We start from the raw sequence: 26,470 nt of genomic DNA on the forward strand, positions 1-26,470 counted from the left end.
AACAAAGAGGGGGACGTTAAAAGAAGCATTTGCGGATATTTTCATTATACTATTCGACTATACTATGTGTTCTTTTCAATATTAAATGTGTATGGTTTTATAAAATAGAGTGAACTTTGGGTTAAAGGTTTTTATTGGTTAAGAAATAAAAGTCAGCGAATTCTTGTATTAAGAAATAGAGCAGTGTTTTTTCTTAAATCAGACTTACAAGGCTCGAAAAAACGTGTATTAAGTGTGTACATACGGTAAGGCTAAAACTTAAGTTCCATGACTTATAAGGCAAGCCTTACAGTGTGTACCGGCTCTAAGAGTCTTGTGATTTTACATCTTATATCTTACACATGTCTTAGAAAATCTACTTAATTTGAGATCAAAGTTAAGGGCTAAGAATTTTAGGCATGGATAATTTATTTCTCTGTTATATTTCTAATGAAAAGTATATCAAGGAGATTCCTCTTAATTATGGACAGACCCCGACAAAATGGACGTTCAAAGTCATAGGTTCCTATATAGAATAAAAAGGAAAGGTAAAAAAAAATTCTTGTTCTATTTTTGAAGAATTTTTTAGCTCACCTGAGCCAAAGGCTCAAGTGAACTTTTCTCATCAAAATTTGTTCGTCGTCGGTGTCGTCGATGTTGTAAACTTTTCGCATTTTCATTCTCTTCTCAAAAACCACTGGGCTAAATTCAACCAGACTTGCTACAAAGTATCCCTGGGTAAAGGGGATTAAAGTTTATTCAAATGAAGGGCCACACCCTTTTCCAAGGGGAGATAATTATATATCCGAGAAAAAATAATGGCATTCTAAAAAAAAATCTTCTCCTCAAGAACCGCTGGGCCAGGGAAGAGGAAACTCGTGTGAAATCATCCTCAGGTAATGTAGATTCAAATTTGTTCAAATCATGACCCCCGGGGGCATGGTAGGGGCAAAATTGCCGATCAAAGTTTTACATCGGAATATAGAGGAAAATCTTTAAATATCTTCTTCTCAAGAAACACTGGGCAAGCAAAGTTGAAACTCATGTGGAATCATCATCAGGTAGTGTAGATTTGTACATTTGTTCAAATCATGACCCCAGGGGCTAGGGTGGGGACATAATGGCCGTTAAATTTTTACATAGAATATATAGGAAAAATCTTTAAAAATCTTCTTTTAAAGAACCACTAGGCCAGAAAAGATGAAACTCGTGTGGAATCATCCACGAGTAGTGTATATTCAAATTTGTTCAAATCATAAACCTCGGGGCTAGGGTTGGGCAAAAATGGCCGACCAAAGATTTATATAGAAATATATAGGGAAACCTTTTAATTTTTTTTTCAAGTCCATGTACTTAAAAGCCATGATTAGTGATATTAATATGGAATCATCCTCAGGTAGTAAAGATTCTAGTTTGTTCAAATCATGACCCCCTTGGGTGTTAAAATTCAAGACCCCCCACCAACCTCAGTAATCTTTCAGTTCTGGTCTGTTATGTGCTTTTTCCTAGTCGATGTCCTAAGGTGAGCGCAGTGGCCCCTGGGCCTCTTGTTTTTATAACTTATCGACTCTTGCTCCTTAAACTTTAGTGGTTGAGGTATAACAAAAGGACAATTTAGGCTGTAATACAGCATGCGATTAATATTGTGTTAACTGTGTAACTGTTGATTAAGTTAAAAAAAAATGGGTAATACATGTATGCATGCTTTAAAATGTTCTATAGCACTAGTACTCTTATAAATGTGCATTAAGGTGACTTTTTTCCATCAAGACAGGGTACATGAAGATTTTTATTTTTTTTTGTCGTTGTTTACGTATATATCTTGGTTTGGTTTTATTTCAAGAAGAAAGTGTGTTCAACATTTAACTTGTATTTTTTGTAAAAATTCTTACATTGACTTTGCTGGCGTCTGTTTTTCTCCGCCCTAAGAAACACTACCAAATCCTATACAATAGAACAAATTAATTTCTTTCAAAAGTACATGTAGATTTGAAGTCACTTGCTACAATAAAATGTTCTAATCACTGAAAAAAATATTACTATAATTATTTAAGTAATGTGAACAAGATTTTAAGGTAAAAAAGATTTTCCCAAGAGCTCTCTGCCCCTACGCCCCCCCCCCCCCTCCTTGTCAAAAAAAAAAATCAAAAAAAGTAATTGAAGGGCAATCACAAAAAAGTAAATATACGAAGGAAATCAAAGCTTATTATACCCCACAGAACAATTTGCGGGATAGATAATGCTTTTTAGCTTCCCGTCATCAGTCAGTCAGTCAGTCAGAGTGTCAGTCATTCAGTCCGTCAGTCGTGTTTTTTTGGTCAGGACAACTTCTCTTAAACCCCTGCACAGAATTTCATAAACTATGCAGATATTTAGGGCATGATATGTGAATGTGCATATTTAAAGGAAATTCCGAAATCTTAATTTTTTCCGGGAAATTCCACACTTTTCAACTAAGGATTTTGGCCTTACCTCGAATATAGAGATCAACAGTTTTTCAGCGCAACTCATCTAAAAACGGTTCACAGACTTTCGTCAAACTTAATAGGTAAATAGGATACATTGTGTAGACGTGCATATTTCCAGGAAATTCCGATTCCTTAATTCTTTTCGGGAATTTCCTGAATTTTCAACTTAGCTTTTTGGCCATACCTTCAATATAGAGATGAACAGATTGTTAGCGAAAATCCTCTATAGCAGCTGCACATATTTCGTCAAACTTAGCAGGTATTTAGGAAACAATATGTAGCTGTGAGTATAACCGGGGAACTCTGATTCCTTTTTTACGTGATTTTCAGTACTTAGAGTTTTTGGGGAGCGTGGGGTATGTGAGCTTGCTCACTTTTTCTTTCATTTGATATTAGAATCATTTGATTTTAGCATAATCTTATTACAGTCAATTGCCTCCAAAGTCATATATCAACCAACAGATCAATATTTCCACAGAGAGAGAGAGAGAGAGAGAGAGAGAGAGAGAGAGAGAGAGAGAGAGAGAGAGAGAGAGAGAGTTGTCTTATTTTGTTTCAATAAGATAATTTAACAATTCTATAGTACAGAATACTTTAAATAGAAACAGCAGAAATAAAACTTTAATGACTTTCTGATTGTTAAGAAAGTTTTTGCTACAGCCCCTGAAAATATAAGATTGCACTTCCTTGATCAACTATCCTCTGTAGACTATGTGTAAGCACATACCTCGTTTCATCGAGTTGTTCATATTATTTCAAATTTGTAGATCAGTTTTTCATTCTGAGTGATGACGAGGTGTCAGTGTTATTCTGTTTTCTGTGTTCTGACTCTGGTCCTCCTGTTTTCACTGACACAGAGTGGCTGGACTTGCTTAATGTGATACGGCAGAGAGTGTACTGTAAATATGATCCTGTAACACGTGATGAAGCACAGCAGATTCTGGATAGTCTGAAGTCATATGATTACCTTTGGGATGATCAGGACAAGATCACGAAAGACACAAAGGATGAGACCATTTATAAAATAGCATTAAAAGGCCGTGAAATACCATTCTATTACAGTAGTTATGACACAGCCAGTTTGTATCTGAGATCATACAAATACAACAGAAAACCTGGAGAGAAGTGTGTCAGTAGAGTCGTTGAATCCTTACTGATACTCCGTCTACAGATGAACATACTGACTCACGTCACTATGGAGGACACAAGTATATATGATAAAATACATCAACTATGTAAGTTATTGTAACGGAATGCAACTTTTCCAAAAAAAAAAAAATAAAAATGTTTCAATTGATTAAATGATTTCTAAAGATTGGCATATCTAAATATGTTAGTTTAGATATTTTATGAAATGATTCATAAGATGTTGACTTTTTCTGGAGGCTTGTTCCTTGTGGCTGATTCATTCATTCAATCTTCAAAAGCTTTACATTTTTTTTATTCAGACAACTGAGACTCCTTATTGGATTATCCATATATTTTTGTACTTAAATTAGTACTTTTGTATTTAGATTAGTACTAAATTTACTTCTCTTCCTTCAGAAATATTTTGGTTGAAATAATACATGTATTACTGTGACAGTACTCGAGAAATTATAGTTACGTTTAACACTATGAAAAATACTCATCTTTCCTTTCTACAGTGAATGTGTCAAACCAAATACTAAAGGAGAATGAAGATAAAAGAAAAGAATTTGTAATGGAACTAAGAAAAGGAGGAGAGATTGTACGTTACAAAGGAAGATCACAGGGCAGTGTAGATCACATGAAGTGGCTTTGGAGATACGGGGTCTGGGCAAGACCTGACATCGTGAGATCCTTTATAGGCCGTCATCCACACAATGACATTTACATCATCGACAAGAAAGCTTACAGAAAACCAAGTAAGAAAATTAATATATTCGAAATGTTTAATTTAGGCTGATAACGGTTTATAACTTCGTAATTTTACAATAATATTGTACTACAATATGCTCGGAAGAGAGAGAGAGAGAGAGAGAGAGAGAGAGAGAGAGAGAGAGAGAGAGAGAGAGAGAGAGAGAGAGAGAGAGAGAGAGATTAATATAATAAAGTGCACACCAAACGTGCACACCAAACATGAAAGTGAACCGTGTTTTGCGCAATGCTGAAAATATTTTCTTTACAGTATTGAGTGTGTGTATTTCTTGTATCGTTCAATAACTGCACAAAGTGCACACTATATGCTCAGGAAACCTTGCATACAGTACCGACCAGACCCAGCCTGTCACCGAGACTGCTTTGAGACCGCCGCGGGACTGCTCTGGAACCGCTGTGGGACTGCTCTGGGGCTGCTCTGAAAAGCAGTCCCAGCAGTCCCAGCTGTCCCTGGGACTGCTTTGTTCACTCATGTGTGAAAAAGGTTCTGAGTGACATGATAGCTCCACCCCCTTGTGTGTTCTGAATTTGCACTGGCTCCTTTTGTTTATTTGTAGCAGAGATGAGTTTAAACTGTATAGAAAGCAAGGATTTCTTACATAATTTTGATATGTAGAGATTATTATAGTTAATTAGTATTTTCAGGGACTGTATACTTGCACAAATGTATAGTTTACAATAAATGAAAAAAATATAATGTTGTTAAATAAGAAAGTCATGAGAAAATTTTATCCCTAAAAATAAACTAGAGGTTAATGAGTAAAAATATTTACATGTAGGTCTTTTAACTATTTAAAAACTGTGTACGCAAGATTTGCATTGGTACTATTTAAAAAAAATAAGTACAGATGGATATATGATTTTTTTTTAATTGAAAAAGCAAAACATTTTACAAGTACCACGAGTGTTCCATGTTTTAAACCCTCAAATAAAACCTAACAAATAACCATAAAATAAAATTATGCTACCTTTCTTGCGTAACATAAATAATGTCAGTGAATACCGGTAATCATTGAGGAATTTATGACTGAATTACCGGTAGCTTTTAATATATTAACAAGTTATTTAAAGAGTACATTCATTTAAAAAAAAAAAACATTTGAAAATACCGGGAATTGTGATTTATTTCTTTTTTGTTTTGCTAGTGTTTACTTGGCCGATTAATGGCCGAATAATGTTTATAAAATGGTAATAACACCCATCGTTTTAATCGCCTTTTGGCAGAAAACCAGTGCATGTTATTTGGGTATTTGTATCAGCGTTACACATCATTGAACATGCTGGTAAACAACGTGCTTAATTTCAAATTATTTAATGCGAAATAAATGTGATAATTTAAATAGGTATAAATTTCTTTCAGAATAAATTTTGTACATAATCTGAGGGTTCAATTCTGGTGATTTACACATGTACATTCTAATTTAATTTAATCTACATTTACAAATAGAACACTTAAAACTGAGTATTATAGGGATAGAAATTAATGATAATTAAATTAACATTTCAGTAAAAATAATCATGACTGAAAAAATAATACATTGCAAAATTAAGAAAGATTTTTTTTTAAAGCCCCAATACAAAAGAAATATTCTTTAGAGTATGCTGATAGTATGGAAATTGGTTATATAATGAAAAAAAAATATCTAATTAAAAGCTTATTCTGGTGGAAAATAATTTATTCATTTTTAATTTTCTGTATATAAATATAAATATGGGAACCATTATCAATCACAGAAAATATAGAAATTGAATTGTATGATAAAATTGTATATCCGATAATTATGATTAAATATTCATGTTCAGTTTAATTTATATATGTAGGTGTAAAAGCCTTCTTCCTCCAATAAATATTATTATTCCAGTTTGTTTTATGCGCGTACTGTTCATAAATGACATACGCATACACGTAAGGATGCCTAGCATACAACCCAGAATCATTTTCTACTACCTTTTATAGTCCCATTGTTTATTTGAAATCTCATTTCTGAGTTAGCACCGCCCATTAAATTAATAAGCCCCGCCAACTGGGACTGCTGGGACTGCTTTTTGGGACTGCTCTCTGGGACTGTTGTAAGACTGCTCTGGGACTGCTGTAAGACTGCTCTGGGACCGCTGTGGGACTGCTTTAGCAGTCCCAGAAAGCAGTCCCCGGGGCTGCTCTTGGACTGCTTTGTGTCAAGTTGGGTCTGGTCGGTACTGTACTGTAGTAAGTAGTCTACATCTGTATATGTATCGATCATGCAATCTTGGTCATATTTGAATATGGAATCGATCCCCAACAGCTGACCCACCCCCATTTTTTTAATTAAACAGAATGACGATTTTATGTTTATAATTCCGATGCTTTTATATTAATGGGTACACACATACATCTACCTTACCAAATAAAAATTTTATTTTGACAGGTTGTTTGAAAGTGGGGTTACTAAAGTGGGGGTATAGATAGGCGACTCTTCTGTAAACCGCAATGTAATTATGAAAAACATATCGTGTTACAGAGATAAACGTACCTGTTATTTAGTATGTATTTATAAATTCTGGAAATAATCAAAATTTCTCCACTAAAATTTTACAAATCAATTCCTTGAATTAAAAACAAATACTACAAGTAAAATAAGGACAATCCAGAATACTATTTGAAGCTTTGTTTTCACAAAATATATTTCAAACACTTTCCAAAATCTGAATTAAATGGGTCGAGTCACTTGCAATCTTGTAAATTTAGTGTGTAAAAATGTAGGAAAAAAGAAATGCACATTTCCCGGAAAGGCAGAAAAATTACAAGAACTAAACATCATACATTGATAAAACATGTAGGTCACTGTAAAATTACATTTCATTACCAGTTTTTGTAACAATCGACAAACGATAACTCTTTCATTATCATCAAACAATTAAACAATTCAGATGAGTTACATGAAGTACGAAATTGACCGAGCCGAGACATTTTTAGGCTTAGATGGTCAGACATGAAGCTATGTAACAAAACAAATGTAATTTCTCTAATGAAAATGACAAGACTTTGAGCAGAAATACACCTGTAATTAAGTTAATGTAGAAACACAATAGTTTGATTTATTCTACCTTTAGTACCCTCTATTCACTGCACCCCAACGAGTTCTGATTCTTTGAGTCCCTAGGGTGACCTTTTGCCTTTAGATTTTATTTCATCCGCCGTCTTCTGTTAACGAATGTGTATTTAATACAAGTACTTTCATGTAAATTAGGTGAAGTTGTTTTACTAGTCTCATGATCATGACAAGGAGCACACGGTGTGTCAGCATGGGATGCTCACTCCTCCATGGCACCAGATCCCACCTCTGATGTTTCGGAGGTCCGTGTTTGCTCGCTCCTATTTTGTATTGTTTTCTGGACTTTGAGATTGAATATTATTCGTTATCTCTATATTTTTTTCCATGCATGTGTCATGTTGTAAAATTTGAATATACCGGGTGGCATTAAATTCAAAATTGCCACCCTGTAAATTCAAAATTTTCAACATGACACATGGAGGGATGGGAGGGGAGTGGTTAAGGTCATGAAGGTACTCCTATTAAGGATTCTGTCGATTTCTGTGTATCGATTTGGGATTTTGATAAACCATCTTAGGTTCATATTATACCAAGTACATATAATACGGACATTGAAAAATAAAGAATATTAAACCAAAAAGATCGTCGGTTATAAATTTCTACAAATTTTACAGAGAATTCTTATATTAAGGTGAGAGGAGGTGGTGGGTTGACAGAGGAATTATTTACTGGTTTACCTCTCTTTATCCCTTTCCCCTGATCTACTTGGATCATCCCCTACTGACAATTTGTGTCTTCCATCATTAATACAAATGAAAAGAGCTTGAGTCTATTTATCTATTTGAGCCATTTATGTTGAATTCTTTAGATATATTATGATGCTGTGAAATCGAAGGTTATTTGTTTCATACTTTTGATTTAAACCCTTTTAATTTCTTTTTATAAATATCTTTAAATTTCATACTTTCAGGTAAACTCGATAAGTATTCGTCAAATATCCGATGTCTACTGTTCTGCTTACTGATGACAGAGAAGTATCAGTTAAATCTCAATGTACAATCACACAGAATCACAAGGGACAAAATCAGACAGAGGTATTTCCCTGATATTACTGATGACGGTTGGGTAGATCTTCCTGAAGAAATTATAGAAACACGTGATGTTGTGATAACGTTTATATCAGACGACATCCGACATGACGTCATGTACGCCTTTGTTACTGAGTGTCTGGTGAAGGACAGTGATCTGAAGTTTTTCCTGATCACGGCGTCACGTGACGTTATATCAGAGTACTGCAGATCCTGGGATTATAAGAAAAGTGAGGGAGAGAGATGTCTGTATGTACCGGACAGACCGGAGAAGATGTATGACCTCTTCATAGACAAACTACAACTGGACATCATCTCACACTGCACTGTGTCTGACGAGGGGATTCATAACAGGATCAGTAACAAGTGTAAGTATAAAGAATATTTCCACTTAAGCACAGTGCCGTGGCCCCTTTTTTAGACCCCTCTAACTTTATCTAATTAACTCAAATCTTAATAATTTTGCACCTAACCGATATTTTGATATCAGTGTGGTACATTACTTGCAAAAAATTTCATTGAAAACAGCGCCTTAGTTTCGTTAAGTAATTAAAAAAGCCCTCTAGTGGATGTTAATTCCGGAATGTTGCGCTTGTCCGAGTTGGGTTTTAATTGTGTCACATTAATATTCGGAGTAGACAGGGCATTTTATCGATCGATTGAAAACATGTATAAATGGCCAGTTATAATGGCTACAAAATATACAGAAAAGTAAATATAACGGACTCAAGCTCTACGCCAGGCTTTTTTTTTTGGGGGGGGGGGGGGTGATCTAGCGCGGGGATGTTCATGTTTTTCCTCCCTTAATCCAGATTTTCCCCTCAATTTTAGTCATTTCTAATTTAGGTGAAAATTTTACACTTAAGAAAAATCTGTGTTTGAAATTTAATATATACTTTGGAAATATATACAAAGCCAGGTGAATTTTATTAGGAAAAGCAAAATGGTATAAATTACCGTATTTTATATGGGCTGATTTTTACCATTTTGCTTTTCCTCATAAAATTCACCTCGCTTGGTATATTTTTCTACAGTTTATATAACACTTTAAGCACCAAGTTAACATATTATGAAATTAATTTTCATCTGTAAGCCTTTACTGAATGTGTTTATCCTATTTTTATAATTTTATTGAAATATTACTAATATTTTCCAAGTTTTACTTTTTTCATTTTCCAATTCTTAAGAGAAAAAATTCTAAGAATTATCCCCTTTTCTAAACTTGTGACATGGTATTAAGTCTCCTCCAAAGATAAAATTTGTTTGTATCATCTGTCCTTAAACCATCTACGTACTTTTTACCCTGTGTGCATATATTTTTACAGTAAAACACTTTGAGGAATAATGGTATTGCGACGATTGGGACTAAATCTCTTTGAAATTCTTTGATCTCTAAAGGTGTCCCCTAAATCCAAGGACTACAATAAATAAAATATCATTACATTTTGTCCAATTTTATATTCCATTACCCTATAAAAAATGCTTAGCCGAAAAAAAGAATTCTATATTGATAAATCAAAAATGTACATATAACGGTATAAGTTGGTCGCTTTTTGATGCAATGTTATCAATCGGTGCTTCAGCCACGAGTGTTTAATTGAATTTTTTGTATTCACAAAGATAACTGAGTCTACAAATCACGTGATATATTAGAATACTTGACAGGTCACAATGAGGTCAATGACATGTAAATACCCGTAAATAGCGAAGAAAACGGTCGGCGTTTTGTACCTTTTTTCAAAAAGTTTACCCCAAGCGCAGGCTTGCCCAAAATTCTCATTTAAATATGTTGATTTTACAACAGTTCTTTTGAAAAATTTGGGCTAGAATGCGCTCACCATGTATTCCAGTTTTAAAGATTTGAATAACTTCGAATAACAATGTAAATTCATGAATTGCAGTGACCCCTCTTACAAAACACATCCTCGATCTTTTTTTTTTTTTTACATACTTTTAATTCCTGTAATTTTCCAAAGTTGCGATAAAGACCCAGAATAATTGCTTTATTCATCTCATTAGGATACTATTTATACTTTATTTTTGCGCAATTTACCGGGGCAACTTTTCGTACACTAAGTGCAATCATTCTTTATTCAGCAAATTTCTTATTTTTCTATAAGAAAAATAAGTTTTCTATTATTACTTTCATGCACACATTTAGAATAAACACATATACAATATATACATATTATATTCTTCATCTGTGACTTTATATTGTTATAATGAAATTGATGCATCCTTTGGTACGTTAACTAAATATGATTATGATCAATTGTCAATAGACTTTGCATCAATCGAAATATTCTGTTCAAAATAAGTAGGGTGGTAGAATATGCTGATTAGCTATGTAGTTAAAAACCAGCTATACCCGTGTTTCTTCTTAATTGTTACTTTAAACCGTACAGTTAACAATGTATCAGTTCATACAAAACAATAAAATCAGTCACAGTACAGAAGTGGATAATTTACAGGAGAACAATGTTTACGTACATACATTATAATAGTGAAGTCAAAAAAATGGGATTGTTGGATTATAAAAACGTCTCTTCACCTTAAACTATAAAAATGTATTTACCAAGGGTTACACATATTCTTATAGTTTTTAGTATTGAACAATAGCAATTTGAACATCACTAACCAACATATAAAAGCTTGATAGCTTTTCTAATTCAACAAACAGATTACTTTCATTCTCTTTAAAAAATACAGAATAAAAGGGGGAGAATATATGTCATTCTGCCGCTTGTCCACCATACCAAGAGCACGAAGAAAATCCATTTTCGGGTGTGTGGGTAGATGCTCACTCCTCCATGGCACCTGATCCCACCTCTGATGTTTCGGAGGTCCGTGTTTGCTCTGCTCTTATTTTGTATATTTGTTTAATGGACGTTGAGATTGAATACTGTTCGTTATTTCCATATCCTTCTTCCAGCTTCTTTTCCTGCAAATTGGTTTATTCTAACATATTATAATTACATTTATTTGACTTAGCTGCAAAAAGGGTGTGTGTGCAACTGAACTTCAACAGATAATTTTTTATACGCCCCCTCACAACTACATCCCCCCGATGTCTGTTAGAAGGTTTCCTTTCCACTTTCAATAACATGTATTAAAAACGCGAGAACATGCAGTCACGACATTTCTCATATGATTTTTCTGAGAGTTGCAAATAACTTAATAAAGCAAAGGTCGTGATTGACAATTGACTGTGTTGTATTGGATATTTAAAACCATTCCTTGTGATATTTTTTGTAAATAGGAATACTTATGCTTAAAAAGGAAATTACTTTTAAAATTAATAGATAACATCTCTATATCTCATTAGAAGTCCTAAAAACCAATCAAGGTAGTAAACATGGCAGATAAATTTAATATGTGATGATTACATACACAAAAATAACCATTACATATATATGAATAGTTCTGTAAATATTTTGATCGATTAATGTGTTGCACATCTACAATTATCTTTAAATTCAGGCAAGAAATATTTTTAAAAAATATCATTCAACTGTTAATTTGAGCCAAATTTGTGCTGGAATGAATCACTCCAGCACTTGCACCATTACAGAGATTCTTGGATGTTGACCCCTTTAACCCCCACCCCACCTCTCCCCCTCCAAAAAAGAAAGCGGGGAGAGGTGCCTACATTATTGCAGCTTTTTTCCCTAGTAACATTGAAGTTTGAAACATGGATTTTTCATGTTGTCAATAATTTCTTCTTTCACATTGTACAGTGGGAGTCCCAGAAGAAGTACTACAATGGGACCAGGAGGCCAGAGAGCGGTATGTGGAGTACGCTAAGAGAGGAACACAGACAGTCCACCACGCCCGGGGGATGATTGTAGGATGTGCTGGGGCGGGGAAAACCACGCTACTTAAACGTCTGCTTGGTTGTAGTGAAGAAGAAATTAAGAAAATAAAATCCACTGAGGGATTGGAGGTGCATGAGGAAATATTTGACATTTGTGATGAAACAAGATCATTAAAAGGTAATAGATATATAAGTGGTGCTCCAACTAATGCCTGAGAGAGAAAGAATGAAATAGTTCTTGCATAAAACAAAAATATGACATACTTTTTTTTCATCTACATGTATATTTTTTCAATAAAAACTTAATATCAATTCTCTGTAATTATCAAAATTGGTTGGCCACGCATAGAAAATCATTTGATTTTTTTATAATAATTTTTAAAGCGGCACAGTGAGTCAAAATCATATCTTAATTTTAAGACATCTGTAGCATACAGAGAAAGACTTATGAAAATTATGAGTATATAGCGAAGATATGACAATTAAACTGCAAGAATTGACTGCACAATATAAGTGCCGGAAAAACAAAGGTTGTATTTACCGTTTCGTTGTTTCGTATATGTCAAGGTCACGCAACTCTTATTTTTAGCTCAAACTTGTAAACAACATTCAACTGGAGCATGCAAAGGTGAGAAATATGTTGTAACAACTTTTTTAAAAGATTAAATCAAATCTTTTGGTCTTCTTACATTCATTCGTGGATACCTGAGACCATGGTAACTATGGAAACTTATTCAACACCTTTCTGCCCACGCGTACAATAGGGAGGAAGAAGTACAAGGGTATTTTGCAATATTTTCGTTCTGGGGCAGACAGAAATTATATTTACTTTTATTTTTCCTCATAAAAATATAATTTTTAGGTTCTGAAATCTGTAATTTTCTGAAACTGAATACTTTTAAGAATTGAACAAAATTTACAGAGGCCATGCGAAAATTCTACATTTGTCAATTTTCCCCTTTGTGCGTCACTGTGCCGCTTTAACAGCTATGCCATAAATTGTAAAATCTAAAGTGGGTTTATGAAATAGACCCTTGGTTGCCATAGAAACGGGGTGCAAAATTCTCAATCTCGATAATTTTGAAAAACGTGTACTTATCAAGAAAAACTGTGTCCAGAAATGAAAAGGGATAACTTAATATGTTTTAATTATTTAAATTTAATACTACAGATTAAAGTAATTATATCTGTAGTTTTAATTTAATCTCTCAATGGTAAATGGCCATTTTACATATAACATATCAGATATGTGATTGGTTTAGTGGAATTTTTGGAGGCTTAAAACAAAAAAGGCACACTTATTACAAATTTAGTAATAATTAATTATGAAAGGCTGATATTTGTTTATATCAAAATATGTAAAATATTGGTGGGTGACTCAAAGATGTAAAAGGAATTCAAAGGTAAATATAACTTTTTTTTCTACATTTTGAAGCATTTTTTGCTCCAAATTACTTCCCTTGAACTACTCTCTAACGTTTGGAGGTGTATTTAGTAAACAGCAATGAACATTTTCTGGCGAAAGATCTCACCAAAGTTTTACAGTCTGGAAGAAGAAAAGAAGGCTAGACATCCTAAACAATGAAGACAGAAGGTAAATTTATGTATATACTGAGCATTACAAAAATATCAAGATTAACAAATTGCAAATTATCTTAATTTTATTTGCCTTACAATACACAGTTGTTTTATCGTTAGTGGTCAGTGGTCCTTATCAAATCAAGCAAACTATACCTTTTGACAGTTTGACTTTCTGACCAATGAATTAATTATTTTTATTAATAAAAATGAATTTGAAGCATAAAAACATCACTTGCTGATACAGCTGAACCCCCCACCCCCCACCCCCCGAGATGTAAATGTTTAAAATCTGTGTCATTCAGTAGGTTTACTTTTTATGATTTGCTGAGAGAAACTTTTAAGTGAACATTATTTATCTTTATGTAGCCAGTGGAAGTACATCAGAAATGAAAACATCTGGTAAGGGTTCAATAATTTATTTACGTTGAAATAAACCTCAAAAACCTGAAATATTACAACTACACACAACACATAGACGACACATAGACATTTAGACAGATAATTAAAACATGATAGACTTTACTTTAGAATAGAATCTTACCGGGACACACACACACAGGAATTCACAAACATTACTATCTGTATATTTATGATTATAGAGTAGACATCTAAAAAATTCAACGGCTAGGCTCAGAGTGCCCGATGTTAGTTCGTGAAAGCGGGAATTCAGTGAATAGGATTAAGTCATGTGACTGTCCTTCTAGTGTCTAAAAATAAGAACAACCTCATTCACACAAAGTCTTTCATACCACATTCTCACATATACGCAGCGCAAGTATAAAGTAGCATTAAATAATACAAAACCCTGGTTACATTTATAATATAAATTTCCATTTCTGTCACTTTTCATTCATTGTTTATCCTATTATTTCAATTCTTTATTGGCATTAGGCACACATTTTACAGAATTGTGCTGTTAAAATATTTAACACGAGCAAGTTTGTTTTCTATAAAAAAAAAAAGTGCATCAAACGTTTATAATGTGTGAGCACAAGCCAAAGTAGCTAAGTTTTTTTAAATAGTATTCTATATATCAGCAAAATATGGTCATGTGATGTTCATAAGCAGAAAATAGGAAAACAGCATGTTTGTTTTGATGTCAATATTGTTTTATTTAATAGCTTCTATCTTTTAAACTTTAAATTTATTATATATATCCAAAACTGTACTATATGTATTAACAAAATAGATCTAGGTTAAGAATGCACTGGAAATAATGAGTTATTTTTGTTTATATAGACTCTTTCATTCGTCTGTGAAGTACGGGTACTTTATAATCTATAGTTTAATTTTGTGTGAATAATAATAATCTTTTCAAATAGCAAACAGTAAAAAATATATATGTACACTTGTACATATGTATTAGTGTTAGCACAAAATTTAACTAGGTTTAACTATGGTTATAACTGATGACAAAATCCATGTTTTACTGTGGCTGGGAAACCCAAAATATGTGTCGAATCAAAAAGTAAAATAGGAGGTGCACAATGGCAATATGTAATAAAGATTCTGTGAAAGATTCATTAAATTTCACTCATTGCAGTGGTATAAGAAGAGTTGTGGATAATAAGAGATGGGTACCCTAAAGCGTAACAAACAGACGGACGCACAGACAGATGGACGTACAGCTAGACGGACATGCCGATTACAGTATACCCTACCACTTTTCAAGCGGAGGGTATAATAAAACTATATACATGTACATGTAGAATATTCACCTCTGATTTATAATGATATTTGTTTTATACACACTGACCATGATTTATAATATTCTAAACAAATTATTTGATACTCATGCAAATATTCACTACTGGTAAGATGATCACACACATGAACATGTCTGTGTATGAATGAAATGAATTTTCCTTTTGATCATGTTCCTAGGAAAATAATTATTTTCATCATTTTTTCATCAAAGGATTTACTATATAAGATGAATAAAGAAAAAGTAAGACCAGTAAATCAAAACAGGACCAAATAGGCCATGACTGAAGTTCAAGTGTATTCCGCAAGAAAGTGGACAGCCTAGATTTTGTTCCTTCAAGGTAACAATTCTTAAAATATGAAAGTAAATTAAGGACAGCTGATACAAACAAAAAATGGATGCCTGGGTTGGTTAATTTAATTGTAATTTAATGATGCTATTAATAAATTTCTAGAATATTAAGAAATTGTAAACCTTCTGTTCAAAAGTCTGCCCTCTTGAAACTATCCTTATTAGTCTATACAAATATTTTTCACTTCAAATACCATTTTTATGCAAATATGAATTAAAAATTAAAAAGTACTTGAAGAAAGTTATTAATTTTACTGATTTAAACATGACTCCAGTTGTTATTTTCAAATTCTTTGACAAAAGTTTGTTTGTATCATCTGTCCTTAAATTGTTAAAAAATATTTCAGTTTTATATCTAAATTTAACTCTTGCTTATTTCTTTTTTTTATAAACAAAATTTGATACCTGTCCACTAACAGAAGAATTATTATACTAGAATAAAGAAAACAACTTTCTAAAGGATTACATACACATTTAATTAGCTTGAAATCTGTGTATATTGGAAAGTGCAGGAATTATTTACCATTGCAGGTTGAAAAGGGGTGCCATATTTTAGGTTTGAAACCAGGCAAGTGAAAGCTGAATTCCAACCTACTTCAACATACTTGTACCCACTGTCTTCAAGATATCAGTGTTTGAGATGTCAAAGTTCAAATAAAATAGGAACATGTATATCATATTATGTGATGGCATCCTCAAATCTTATGCTATGTAACAATATGTTTTAGAACTTATCAAGCTTTATTCTGTACCTTGCCAAAAAAACTCAACTCAGCATAATTCCCATTAACTAATTATCAGTGTTACTTGCGTATGTCAATGTAGGTCATTACTGGTACATGTACATGCCTGACCAACAAAAACTCTAAAATTGAAAAATCAGAGACAAGATTTTCAGAGCAGCAGAAACAGTAAAATTTGTCACGTAAATCGAATGATATATACCGTAGTTGAGAATACATGTACTCTAAATGTTGCATATATAAAAAAATAAAAAAAGCGAAAAGTTCTCTTCTTTTCAGAATTTATATTTACATGTGAAAAAAAAGGATATTGATATAGTTGGTGTGATGAGATGTTGGCAGGAACCTAGTAAAATGAAAGGAAGAACTTCCTTAAAATGATACTTGTGGGGGACAGTGTCTCATGGGGGGGGGGGGCATTGTTTCAACTGACTTTACAGAATACAAAAGATCCATCGCAAACCTAATTATTAATTATATGCCAAACACTATGTTTAAAGTTTCCCATTGTTGGATATTTATGTTTAAATCCAAGTTAACTTACCCAAGAGGATGTGATTTTTTTTAAACCAATGTAATTTTTCTCAAGTTTAATGCCGTGTTTCATAAATTTGAAAAGAAAAAAAAATCAGAAGGGGAGGAGCGGGGGAGGGTAAATTTTTGACTTCATTCAGAATTATCTGTGGTTTGCAGTTGCCAATGAATTAAATAAATAATTATACAAAGTAACAAGTTGAAATGAGTAAAATATTATGAATGTCCTGCTTGTTTTAGTTTCATTTCAGAATTTTTCAAGTTTGACCAAATTTTGAAAAAAGGAAAAGCCACAAGGTTTTGCAATTATTTGACATAGCATTACAAAATGCATTATATTTTTGCAACATCATAAAGATGCAAATTTAAGATGCCAAGAAATGTAGTTCACATTCACATTTAACTCATTACACAGGTTTTATAAAAGAGTAAATAAGAGTAGTTTTTTGGAATATTGTTACGTTAAACGCAGCCATTTTGGTTAAAAATCTGGTATTCCTGTCTCCATGGTAACAAATCTTGCATTACTCTTTCCATAGTAATAGAGAATAGATAGGGAAAGTTTATTTCATATTAGTTTCAATCTAAGGGGATAGTTTCAGGAAACTTGAAAAATGTCCTGGTTAGTCTACATGTACTTAAAAATTGTCAATTTTACGGAAAGGGGGGGGGGCATTTTGTGCAGGTGTTCACAGTTCTCCTATCTAAGAACATATTTACATATATCAATGCTCTTTGAAACGGGATGTGAATATTTTTACATGACACTTCTCCTAGATTTGGACTAATTTTTCTGTAAATGACATCAAAACAGGTAGAAAGGAACATTTCTTTTCTATATGAACTTTATGAAATGTGCATATGTTCCTTGAAATACGGAAATTTTGCAGATTTTGGGTAATTTTTTATCAACTTTAAAAAAAAAAATGTTTAAGTGTCCCATAAATATTTAAATTAACTTATGTAACATCAATACAATGCACTGTTTCCTGAATTTCAAATCAGTGTGCAAAGTATTAAAAAAAATCGCTTTGAAAAAGGGTCTAAAATGGTAATTTTCTCAATTTGGCAAAATGCCAAAATCCCCAAAGCTAAGCGTTGATAAGCCATTATGTAGAATTATAGTTTTTAAAAAAATATGTTGTTATACTAGAGAGGAATAATGGTAGTTTTGAAACAAAAGTAAATTTTCCCATTCTCTTGTTTCTTTTAAGCTCATTTTTATTCAGCAAAACCTACAAAATCACGTTTTTTGGTCAAATTTTAAGAAGAATTTACAGGGGAAACAATAGGTGCTGTTACCATGGCAACGAGACTTTTTTGAAATAAAAAAATATAAAACCATTAATGATGTGACAATGCGAGTACACACAAAAAGTTTCATAGAAATTGAAAATGTAGCGTGGCCAAGCATTATTGATATTGTTTGATAATTACAGAGAATTGATATTTAGACCCTAAATTTCATTTTAAGCAACAACATTAAGATAAACATTCTGTGTTAATTTGTGCTCCATATCTTTTAAAAGACACCAACATTGCAAATCAATACATTTGTGTGTCAAAGGATGTAACTGTTATCGTGAAAACTGTGTAAAACGGATGTTTAAACAAGGACAATTTGGATATGCGAATATAATGATAACTGGAAAGTGTTGTCGACAGTAGAATTGATGCATGTAATGCTCAACCATGCATATAGATAACTTTCAGATTTGAAATTTTAACATTTGATTTCTTAAAATTCAATTTATATAATTAGTCTCTCATGATATGAAGTAAAAAAAAACATTTTATACCTTCTTTCGTGTATAATATTTTGAAAAAAGATAGATATTGAGATACGAGGGTTGATCGAAAAGTAAACTTACAACTTTGTTAAAATTGCTATAAATCGACGTAAAGCAACAAAATGATACACGATGGAAGTTTTATTTATTTCAAATCAGACCTGAAAAATTCAAAGGAATATGATGTACGAGGGTTGTCCGTAAAATTCGTGGACAACATTGATAATTACTGGCAAACATAGACAAAATATATGAAACTACTATTTCAGTAAGGACAGATGATAGAAACATTTTTTTTCTTTGGAGAAGACTAAGTATCATGTCGCAAGTTTAGAAAGTGGATTAGTCTATGAATGTTTTCTCCTAGGACCTGGAAAATGAAATAGAGATAGTTTATCTACTTTAAAAGCACAAAAATAGAAAGATAATATATATTTTTATTAAGATAAAGTGTCAAACACTCATGTACCTCTTTGAAAAAAACAAATATTGATAAATCACACTCAGTAAAGGTTTACGGGTGAAAAAAAAATCAGAATATGTTAGCTTGGTGCTAAAAATATAATATAAAAAAAGAAAAATATATCAAGCCAGGTGAATTTTATAAGGAAAATCAAAATGGTAAAAATTAGCCCATATGATATAGGCTGATTTATACCATTTTGCTTTTCCTATTAAAATTGAATATAATTTTACATTTTGTAATTCATATTTAGTAATGGGTTAGAAATATGTTTATAATAAATAAAAATGTCAATGACACTATTGATATTTACATTTTAGCTTGTCAACGAACTTTAAGAACAACCCTCGTATATTTTCCTAAATATCGGATTTTAAACAATGTGCGTTTATTGTAGTCACCGCACATAAATATAACGTTATATGACGGATACGCATCGTCATACTTTTAAGCGCTTCCCCTTCGTTTCATTAAAAATATTTGTGATTAGCAAACACTTTCACAAATTCCACTTTCTTTATGAGTTCTTAGTACCATTATACACTCACTCTTTTCATAATCAAGCCCTCTGTCAAAATTTTTGAACAGTAGCAAAGACAAACTTAGAAATTCACATATGCATGTAACTCTATCTGTCTGTCTTTTTTGACGTCACACACCATTGAACGTTTACGTCCGATAACCTATTTTTCGGTCTTTTTGTCCTCTGCTGATCATTCAGTGACCAATCTCCTGCCAAACATTACTGAAACCGTCTATTAAGATGTCTCTTATTTAGATTCTTGAATTTTTAAGTCTGATTAATAATAAACGTTACTGTCGCTTGTAATGATTCCTTTATTTTGAAGGAACAAATGCACTTCAACTCGTCGAGCCGTTTTTTGGAGTTGAACTATGTTCAATCTCCCTTGGTCATCACGCATTTAAGATGCACAGTAATTTGTATTGATTATATAAAGCTGAAAGCGAGGCTACTGTGAATACTAATTTACTCCAATTATATTCGACAGAAAATATGCATAAACATCCGCCACAAATAGCTCATGTCATTTTCTCCTGAAATTATCTAATTTTTATGATTTGAAATGTAAGTGAATGTAATCATAAAGTAATTCTATTTTGTCATTGAATATTAGATTTCGTTCAAAGTAAAACTAAATTATAAAGAACCTGAAAAGGTTTCGTAATGGAACTCGTTTTTAGTGAACACTGAAAGAGATACAAACGACAACTCTACATACTGAGACTGCAAGCGGTAAATCTAGTCTTCCCGATTCCTGACGGTCCCGGAGTTTGGATTTTTAGCAGTATCTTTTTTACCGGTGCACAGAATTTATTTAAACTTTTCATGAACATTTTCTTGGTTTAAGGTAGGTCTCTACTTGCAGAATTAACTAGTTAACAGTCCAATTTTTGTCCTGATTTACATTTAGAGATACTTTATCTACTCTAAAAGCACAAAAAATAGATAGCTAATATATAATTTATTAAGATAGGGTGTCAAACACTCATGTACCATCTTGTAACAAAAACAAAATCTCGACTGTTATCAAGACAGTCTACATTTTATGTCATTGCACATGGCAAATACATTCTTTTGAAAATAAATCACAAGGATAAGGATAATAATGAATATTTTCAGGCTATTATACACATTACTGTTTAAAACTAAGTAAATATCGAAGAATTAATCTCGGTTTACTAATGAATTAACAAATCTCAAAACTCAAATAAAACTCTCTATTAGAATAATTAATTTGTTTACCCTAATTTTTTTGGTCTTTATTTATAGTAACCGATGTTTGAAGTATCTTTCAGGCATGATAACTGTATTGGTCATCTGTCTTTTCACTGAGATATGAGGTAAAACATACATGTACCCCCATCACAGTTCAATAGCCCAAGCCTTTTATGTCCATAAATATATTTATAAATCAGCTTAAAAGTGAAATGTTCTTTTGAAGAACACTTTTATCAAGATTTTCCCTCTTTTTAAAAATTTCATTCTCAATTTAATTCTGAGTATAAAATATATATGTATATAGCCTAAATCAGGGGAGATGGCCACTACTTATGATTCAACTTTCCTCGATGCCTATCACTACTTATAAATGATTATAAGCAAGATATACAATGTCTTTCAATCAAAATTATGTCTAAAATTTCATATACATCATAAGTAGCCTGTGTTGATTGTCATCTCTCACGAGAGATGCAATCATTTTCTGTATGCAGTTTTAATTGCATTAATGGCAAAAAAGACATCGAATTACTTCTCCTATATTATTGAAAAGAAGCCAAAATTATAATTATACAGTTTGTTTTAGTTATATAAGTATGCAGAAAAAAATTACTTATAAAAGCACAAAGTTGTATACAGATGTATTCTACGCACTGCACATGAGTTTGGAGGATCACTAAATAATGACACTAAACTGTATATTCCAAAAACAGTCGTACATGTAGTTCTGGATTTCCTAGATAATTTGTAAAAACTAAATTGTAGTAGATAGCATTTGAATGTTATTACTTACCTAATTTTAAAAGCAGGTGTACTTTATTTGTTTGGATAAGCTAAGTGTGTAAAAGTAGGACTTATATGCTTTGCAAGTTAATTACGTTCATCATGTTGATTGCAGTTGTAACTCTCCAATGCTTTATTCCGCATTACCCTGTGCATATGCTAATATTTTATAAAGCATTTATTGACAACAGTGGATCCAGAAATCTTGAAAAGGGTAAGGGCCCACCGTCATACTAAAACATAAACTATGAAATCTTATGGATATTTTGGACACAAAATTTGGGAGTTTGGGCCCCCTTCTATCTCCGCCAGTGTTATTCAAAGTTTATTATGAATAACAAACCTTTTGATGCAAGTTTAGTTTATTTTCCCACTTATACCCCACGGGTCCATATCACTTAAAGGAATGAGAATTCAAAGAAAATTTTTGGAAAGGGTCAGAATTCTTTAAGTTGGCGCTTTACTCAGCTGTCGGAGTAAGAAGTCGTGAAACGTATGTATGTAAGATAAAAAGGAATGCTAAAGCTTTACCGAACTAATTTTCGTGATATTTTTTTTTTTTTTTTTTTTTTTAAAAATTTAATAAATGATGCTTAGTGAAAAATTAAACAATTTTTTTTTTACAATTGACAAAAAATATTACTCTTATGATTATCCAAAGTCAATAGAAATGTGAAGTAAAATTCAAACAATTATTGCATAGCTTGTGGAGCAAAATTAAGCACAAAAGACTCTTCATCTTGATAAATTATAAAGGAATTAAAGAAACTTTTGTCATTCAGAGTTTACTCTCTTATCTGAGTATCGATGTACTTTAAGTATTATTGATTAAATTTAATTTGTGAAAGTGCGAGAGATATTTCCATGGCACACGTCCAAAACTTTATAATTTGGAATATTTCCAGATAAAAGAGGTTCTTTGAAAACATTATTTTAGTATATTTAAGTGTCAATTGCTTTAACAACATATGAAATTATTCTTATAAATCATGAAATTATTAAGATAATTTTAGAAAATCAGATCGATCTACAAATCTGTGCCCAATCTCTTTTGCAACCTTGAAATGTTGTAATTGTTCACTGCAAGCCCCCTCCCTTATCTACTCTGTTTGTTGAAGTAAAGCCACGTACTACTAATTTTGTTAAAATATTTCTTTCCTATCTACATGTAAGGATTTTGGAGTCTAATCATTACACATTTTTATTATATCTAAAATTGTTCAGGTAAACTACCACTCCCAAAAATACGTAATTGCTGAAAAAAATTACGCTTCACTGTTTATTCTGTGACATTAATGAAACCAAAGAGATGTATTTAAGTCTTTCTGGAAAGCCAAACTTGTTTTCTTTTATTATAAATGAGTACCTTTGTTCGTATTTAGAAAATGTGCCGTCAAAAACGAAAGTAGGAAAATATCATCTGCACAGCATATCATTTATGCACAAATGAAAACAATAAAGGAAAAGTATCATTTAATGACATAAAAGCAAATTATTTGCCACGTTTTCTGTATATAGGTATCAGAAATATTGGAGTTGTACCAATGCAATCATAAACGCATACTATCAATTTAGCCCCCCAGGCAAATATATACTGCATCTGAAATGTCCGACATTTGCCCTCGCGCTTGTGTTTTAAATCGATTCAATTTTCCGATACACACTGTATAAATCTCTATCCTTGCACAAAATACCCCAAATCATCTTTATACACCCCTCCAACGTTTTGTATATACTGTTTACGTTTTTGCTGATCTTATTTGTACAAAAATTCAAAAACCGAAAACGGCTCAATCTGGCTTCCGTTTTACCACAAGTAGGCCCCTACTAAAATGAATTCATTATTGCATAAAAACTTCCGGAAACATGCTTATTTATTACTTAATCAGCAGTATCACCTGCCAAAAAGCGGAACTTATAATTGCTAAAACCCAAAACGGACACCGATGTTTTCGTAGAATCGCGATTAAAAACAACAAAATTAAGTATATTGTTTTTAAGTAAAAGGAAAACCTCATTTGCATACCAGATAATTTGTACGCACACAAACTCTCACATGTACCACTGTTTTTTTTTATGTTTGGTCAATATAAATTTGTTTTTCATTAAAAACTTGGTATTGCATTTTTCTTCAAAAGAATTAAGTTCTGACGAACTCCATGTATAATGTTCGTGTAATTGAAATACATTTATATTCACAGAGAAGTTTTATTTAACAAACCTGTTGGCTCTTAAAAGGATGCTGAAAATCCACATTTTTTCAACATTGATATTATTCCTGTGAAATTGAAATTTTCATAACACGAAGGTAAAGGTGCTAAGGAAAATATATTACAATTTTGAAGATTGTGAGCAGTGAATTGTATAAATGATCAACCGCCGTTTTGATATGGGAAACCCAAAATATATGTTGGATGAAAATTAAATTAATAAAAGGTGTACAACGCTTAGGGCAATATGTAATAAAGATTGCATGAAAATTTCGTTCAGTGGTATAAGAGGAGTTGCGGATAAGAGGTACTATGAGCAGTGAATTATATAAATGGTCAACCGCCTCTAATATGAATATAATGGCAATGTCCATGTTTTACAATGGGAAACCCAAAATATGTGTAGGATGAAAAAGTAATAGAAGGTGTATAACGGCAATATGTAATTAAGATTCTATGAAAATTTCAATCAGTGGTGTAAGAGTAGTTGCAGATAAGAGATAAGAGATGCGTAAAACTAAAGCTCAACAAACAGATGGACGGACATCCCGATTAATAAAAACCCTCCCGCTTAACAAGGTGGGGTTATTAAAAAAAAGGACTAATGTAGGCAGGCAAGCATTATGGACCATGCATTTCTTTTTTAAATTCAATGTCTCTGAATGTCTTTCTGAATATTGTTGCAACACAAAAAATCTTAAACAGTTGTCTCTATTTAAAATAATTATGTTGTTTACTAACTTAACCTCCTGATCAAAGATTTTATTTTACGCCATGTTCAACTCCCATGAGTACTTTCAGTACTTTGATTTTCCCATTTCGACAATCCCTTTGTTCAATTCAACAGAGTAAAGAAACAACATTTATGATCACAAATACCAATCCCTACATTTAATTTTCAATTAAAGAATACAAAATGACGAGATAAGATGCTTTTTTAGAATCTTTTTATTGTGTTTGTCTTTTTCATTCTAAAAAATATACCCTTCAAAACGTGAATTAAGTCCTTTTGTGACGCAGCAACACCCCCTATGCTCTATATTTAAAAAAATTCTAATAATCATTATTAAATAAGAATTTGAATGTTAATTAGATTTATATTTGTGCATTTTTGGTGTATTGTATTTGATAATGTGACATCAAATATATAAGATATGGACACTGTGACATTACTTTTGGATCAACCCTCGTATGTCTGTTGTGAAAGAAGAAATTTGAAACAAATGATATTTCTTTTTAGCAAAGAAAAGCAAGAATAACAACGAGAAAATAAATGCTACAAACGTTGACCCTACGACACTGACATTCTATGACTTTGGGGGACAGTGTGCGTACTACGCCTGTCACCAGATTTACCTGACCAGGAGAGCTTTCTATATTGTGGTGGTGGACGCTTCTAAACGTCTTGACCAGAAGGTGGATAAGGAAGTGTGTGATCAAGATGGAAGCGTATTCTGTGGATGGACCTATGGAGGTATAAAAACATATACTTTTTAATCTTTACTTTAAATATAATATGTTATATTTTCAAAAAGGCATCATAAAAAAGACAATGTAGTATTTACGATTGGCGGTATAATACGACTGCTCAGTTTATTTTTCGATTCTCCTATTTTTCTTTGTGTACCTTTTAACTGACGATTTTTTTTGAAAGCAGAAAATTTATTGATTTCTTTGAAATCAGATAATTTATTTATTTCGTAATCATAATAATGATTGGAAACGATGCATTTCGCAATGCATTTTACAAAAACTCTACCATTTTCAACGCACTAAATTGCCGACAGATTTTTCTGCTAAATGTTTTTTTCTGATCATGACAAGAAGCACTTGGCGGGTGTGACCGGTCTGCAGGGGATGCTCACTCCTCCATGGCTCCTGATCCTAACTCCTACGTTTATAGGTCCTTGTTTGCTTTGTTTTAAAGTTAATATTGTGTAATGAACGGTTTAGCTTAAGCTTGGCTTTAGAACAAGTTCATTGTCTCCATGTATTTTATTCAATTATAAAGAATTCTGCACTTTTTTTTATTTACATATAAGCAATAATGGAACAGTAGCTTGAAAAACAAACATACACTTATAGGAAGTCCTGACCATTACTTATTTCATATAATCATTCTTTTATGAGCAATAAACATGTTGTTTTATGAATGCAATCAAAACTTTTTGAGAAGGGTGTAGCCGGTGTGTGGGTATATTTTTGATTTAATTTTATGCATATATTTTTTTTAGATTGTGGACACAAGATAAATGCATTGAAATTAATTTCTTTGATTTATATTTTTAA

At 32.2% G+C, this 26,470-nt stretch overlaps 1 protein-coding gene across 1 annotated transcript in view; it reads left to right on the top strand.

Annotated features, from left to right (window-relative positions):
- Nucleotides 1-481: 481 nt before the first annotated feature.
- LOC134262171 (uncharacterized) overlaps nt 482-26,470 on the top strand; it is a 30,706-nt gene continuing 4,717 nt past the window's right edge. Inside the window, exons 1-6 of the mRNA XM_062744563.1 lie at nt 482-527; nt 3,215-3,682; nt 4,094-4,333; nt 8,349-8,834; nt 12,204-12,458; nt 25,422-25,655. Coding sequence (XP_062600547.1) covers nt 482-527; nt 3,215-3,682; nt 4,094-4,333; nt 8,349-8,834; nt 12,204-12,458; nt 25,422-25,655 — 1,729 coding nt within the window. The remainder of the gene's footprint in view (nt 528-3,214; nt 3,683-4,093; nt 4,334-8,348; nt 8,835-12,203; nt 12,459-25,421; nt 25,656-26,470) is intronic.

Source organism: Saccostrea cucullata, unplaced genomic scaffold, assembly GCF_032062105.1.
Source record: "Saccostrea cucullata isolate Sc308-1 unplaced genomic scaffold, CSIRO_AGI_Scuc_v1 ctg394, whole genome shotgun sequence".
NCBI lineage: Eukaryota > Metazoa > Mollusca > Bivalvia > Ostreida > Ostreidae > Saccostrea > Saccostrea cuccullata.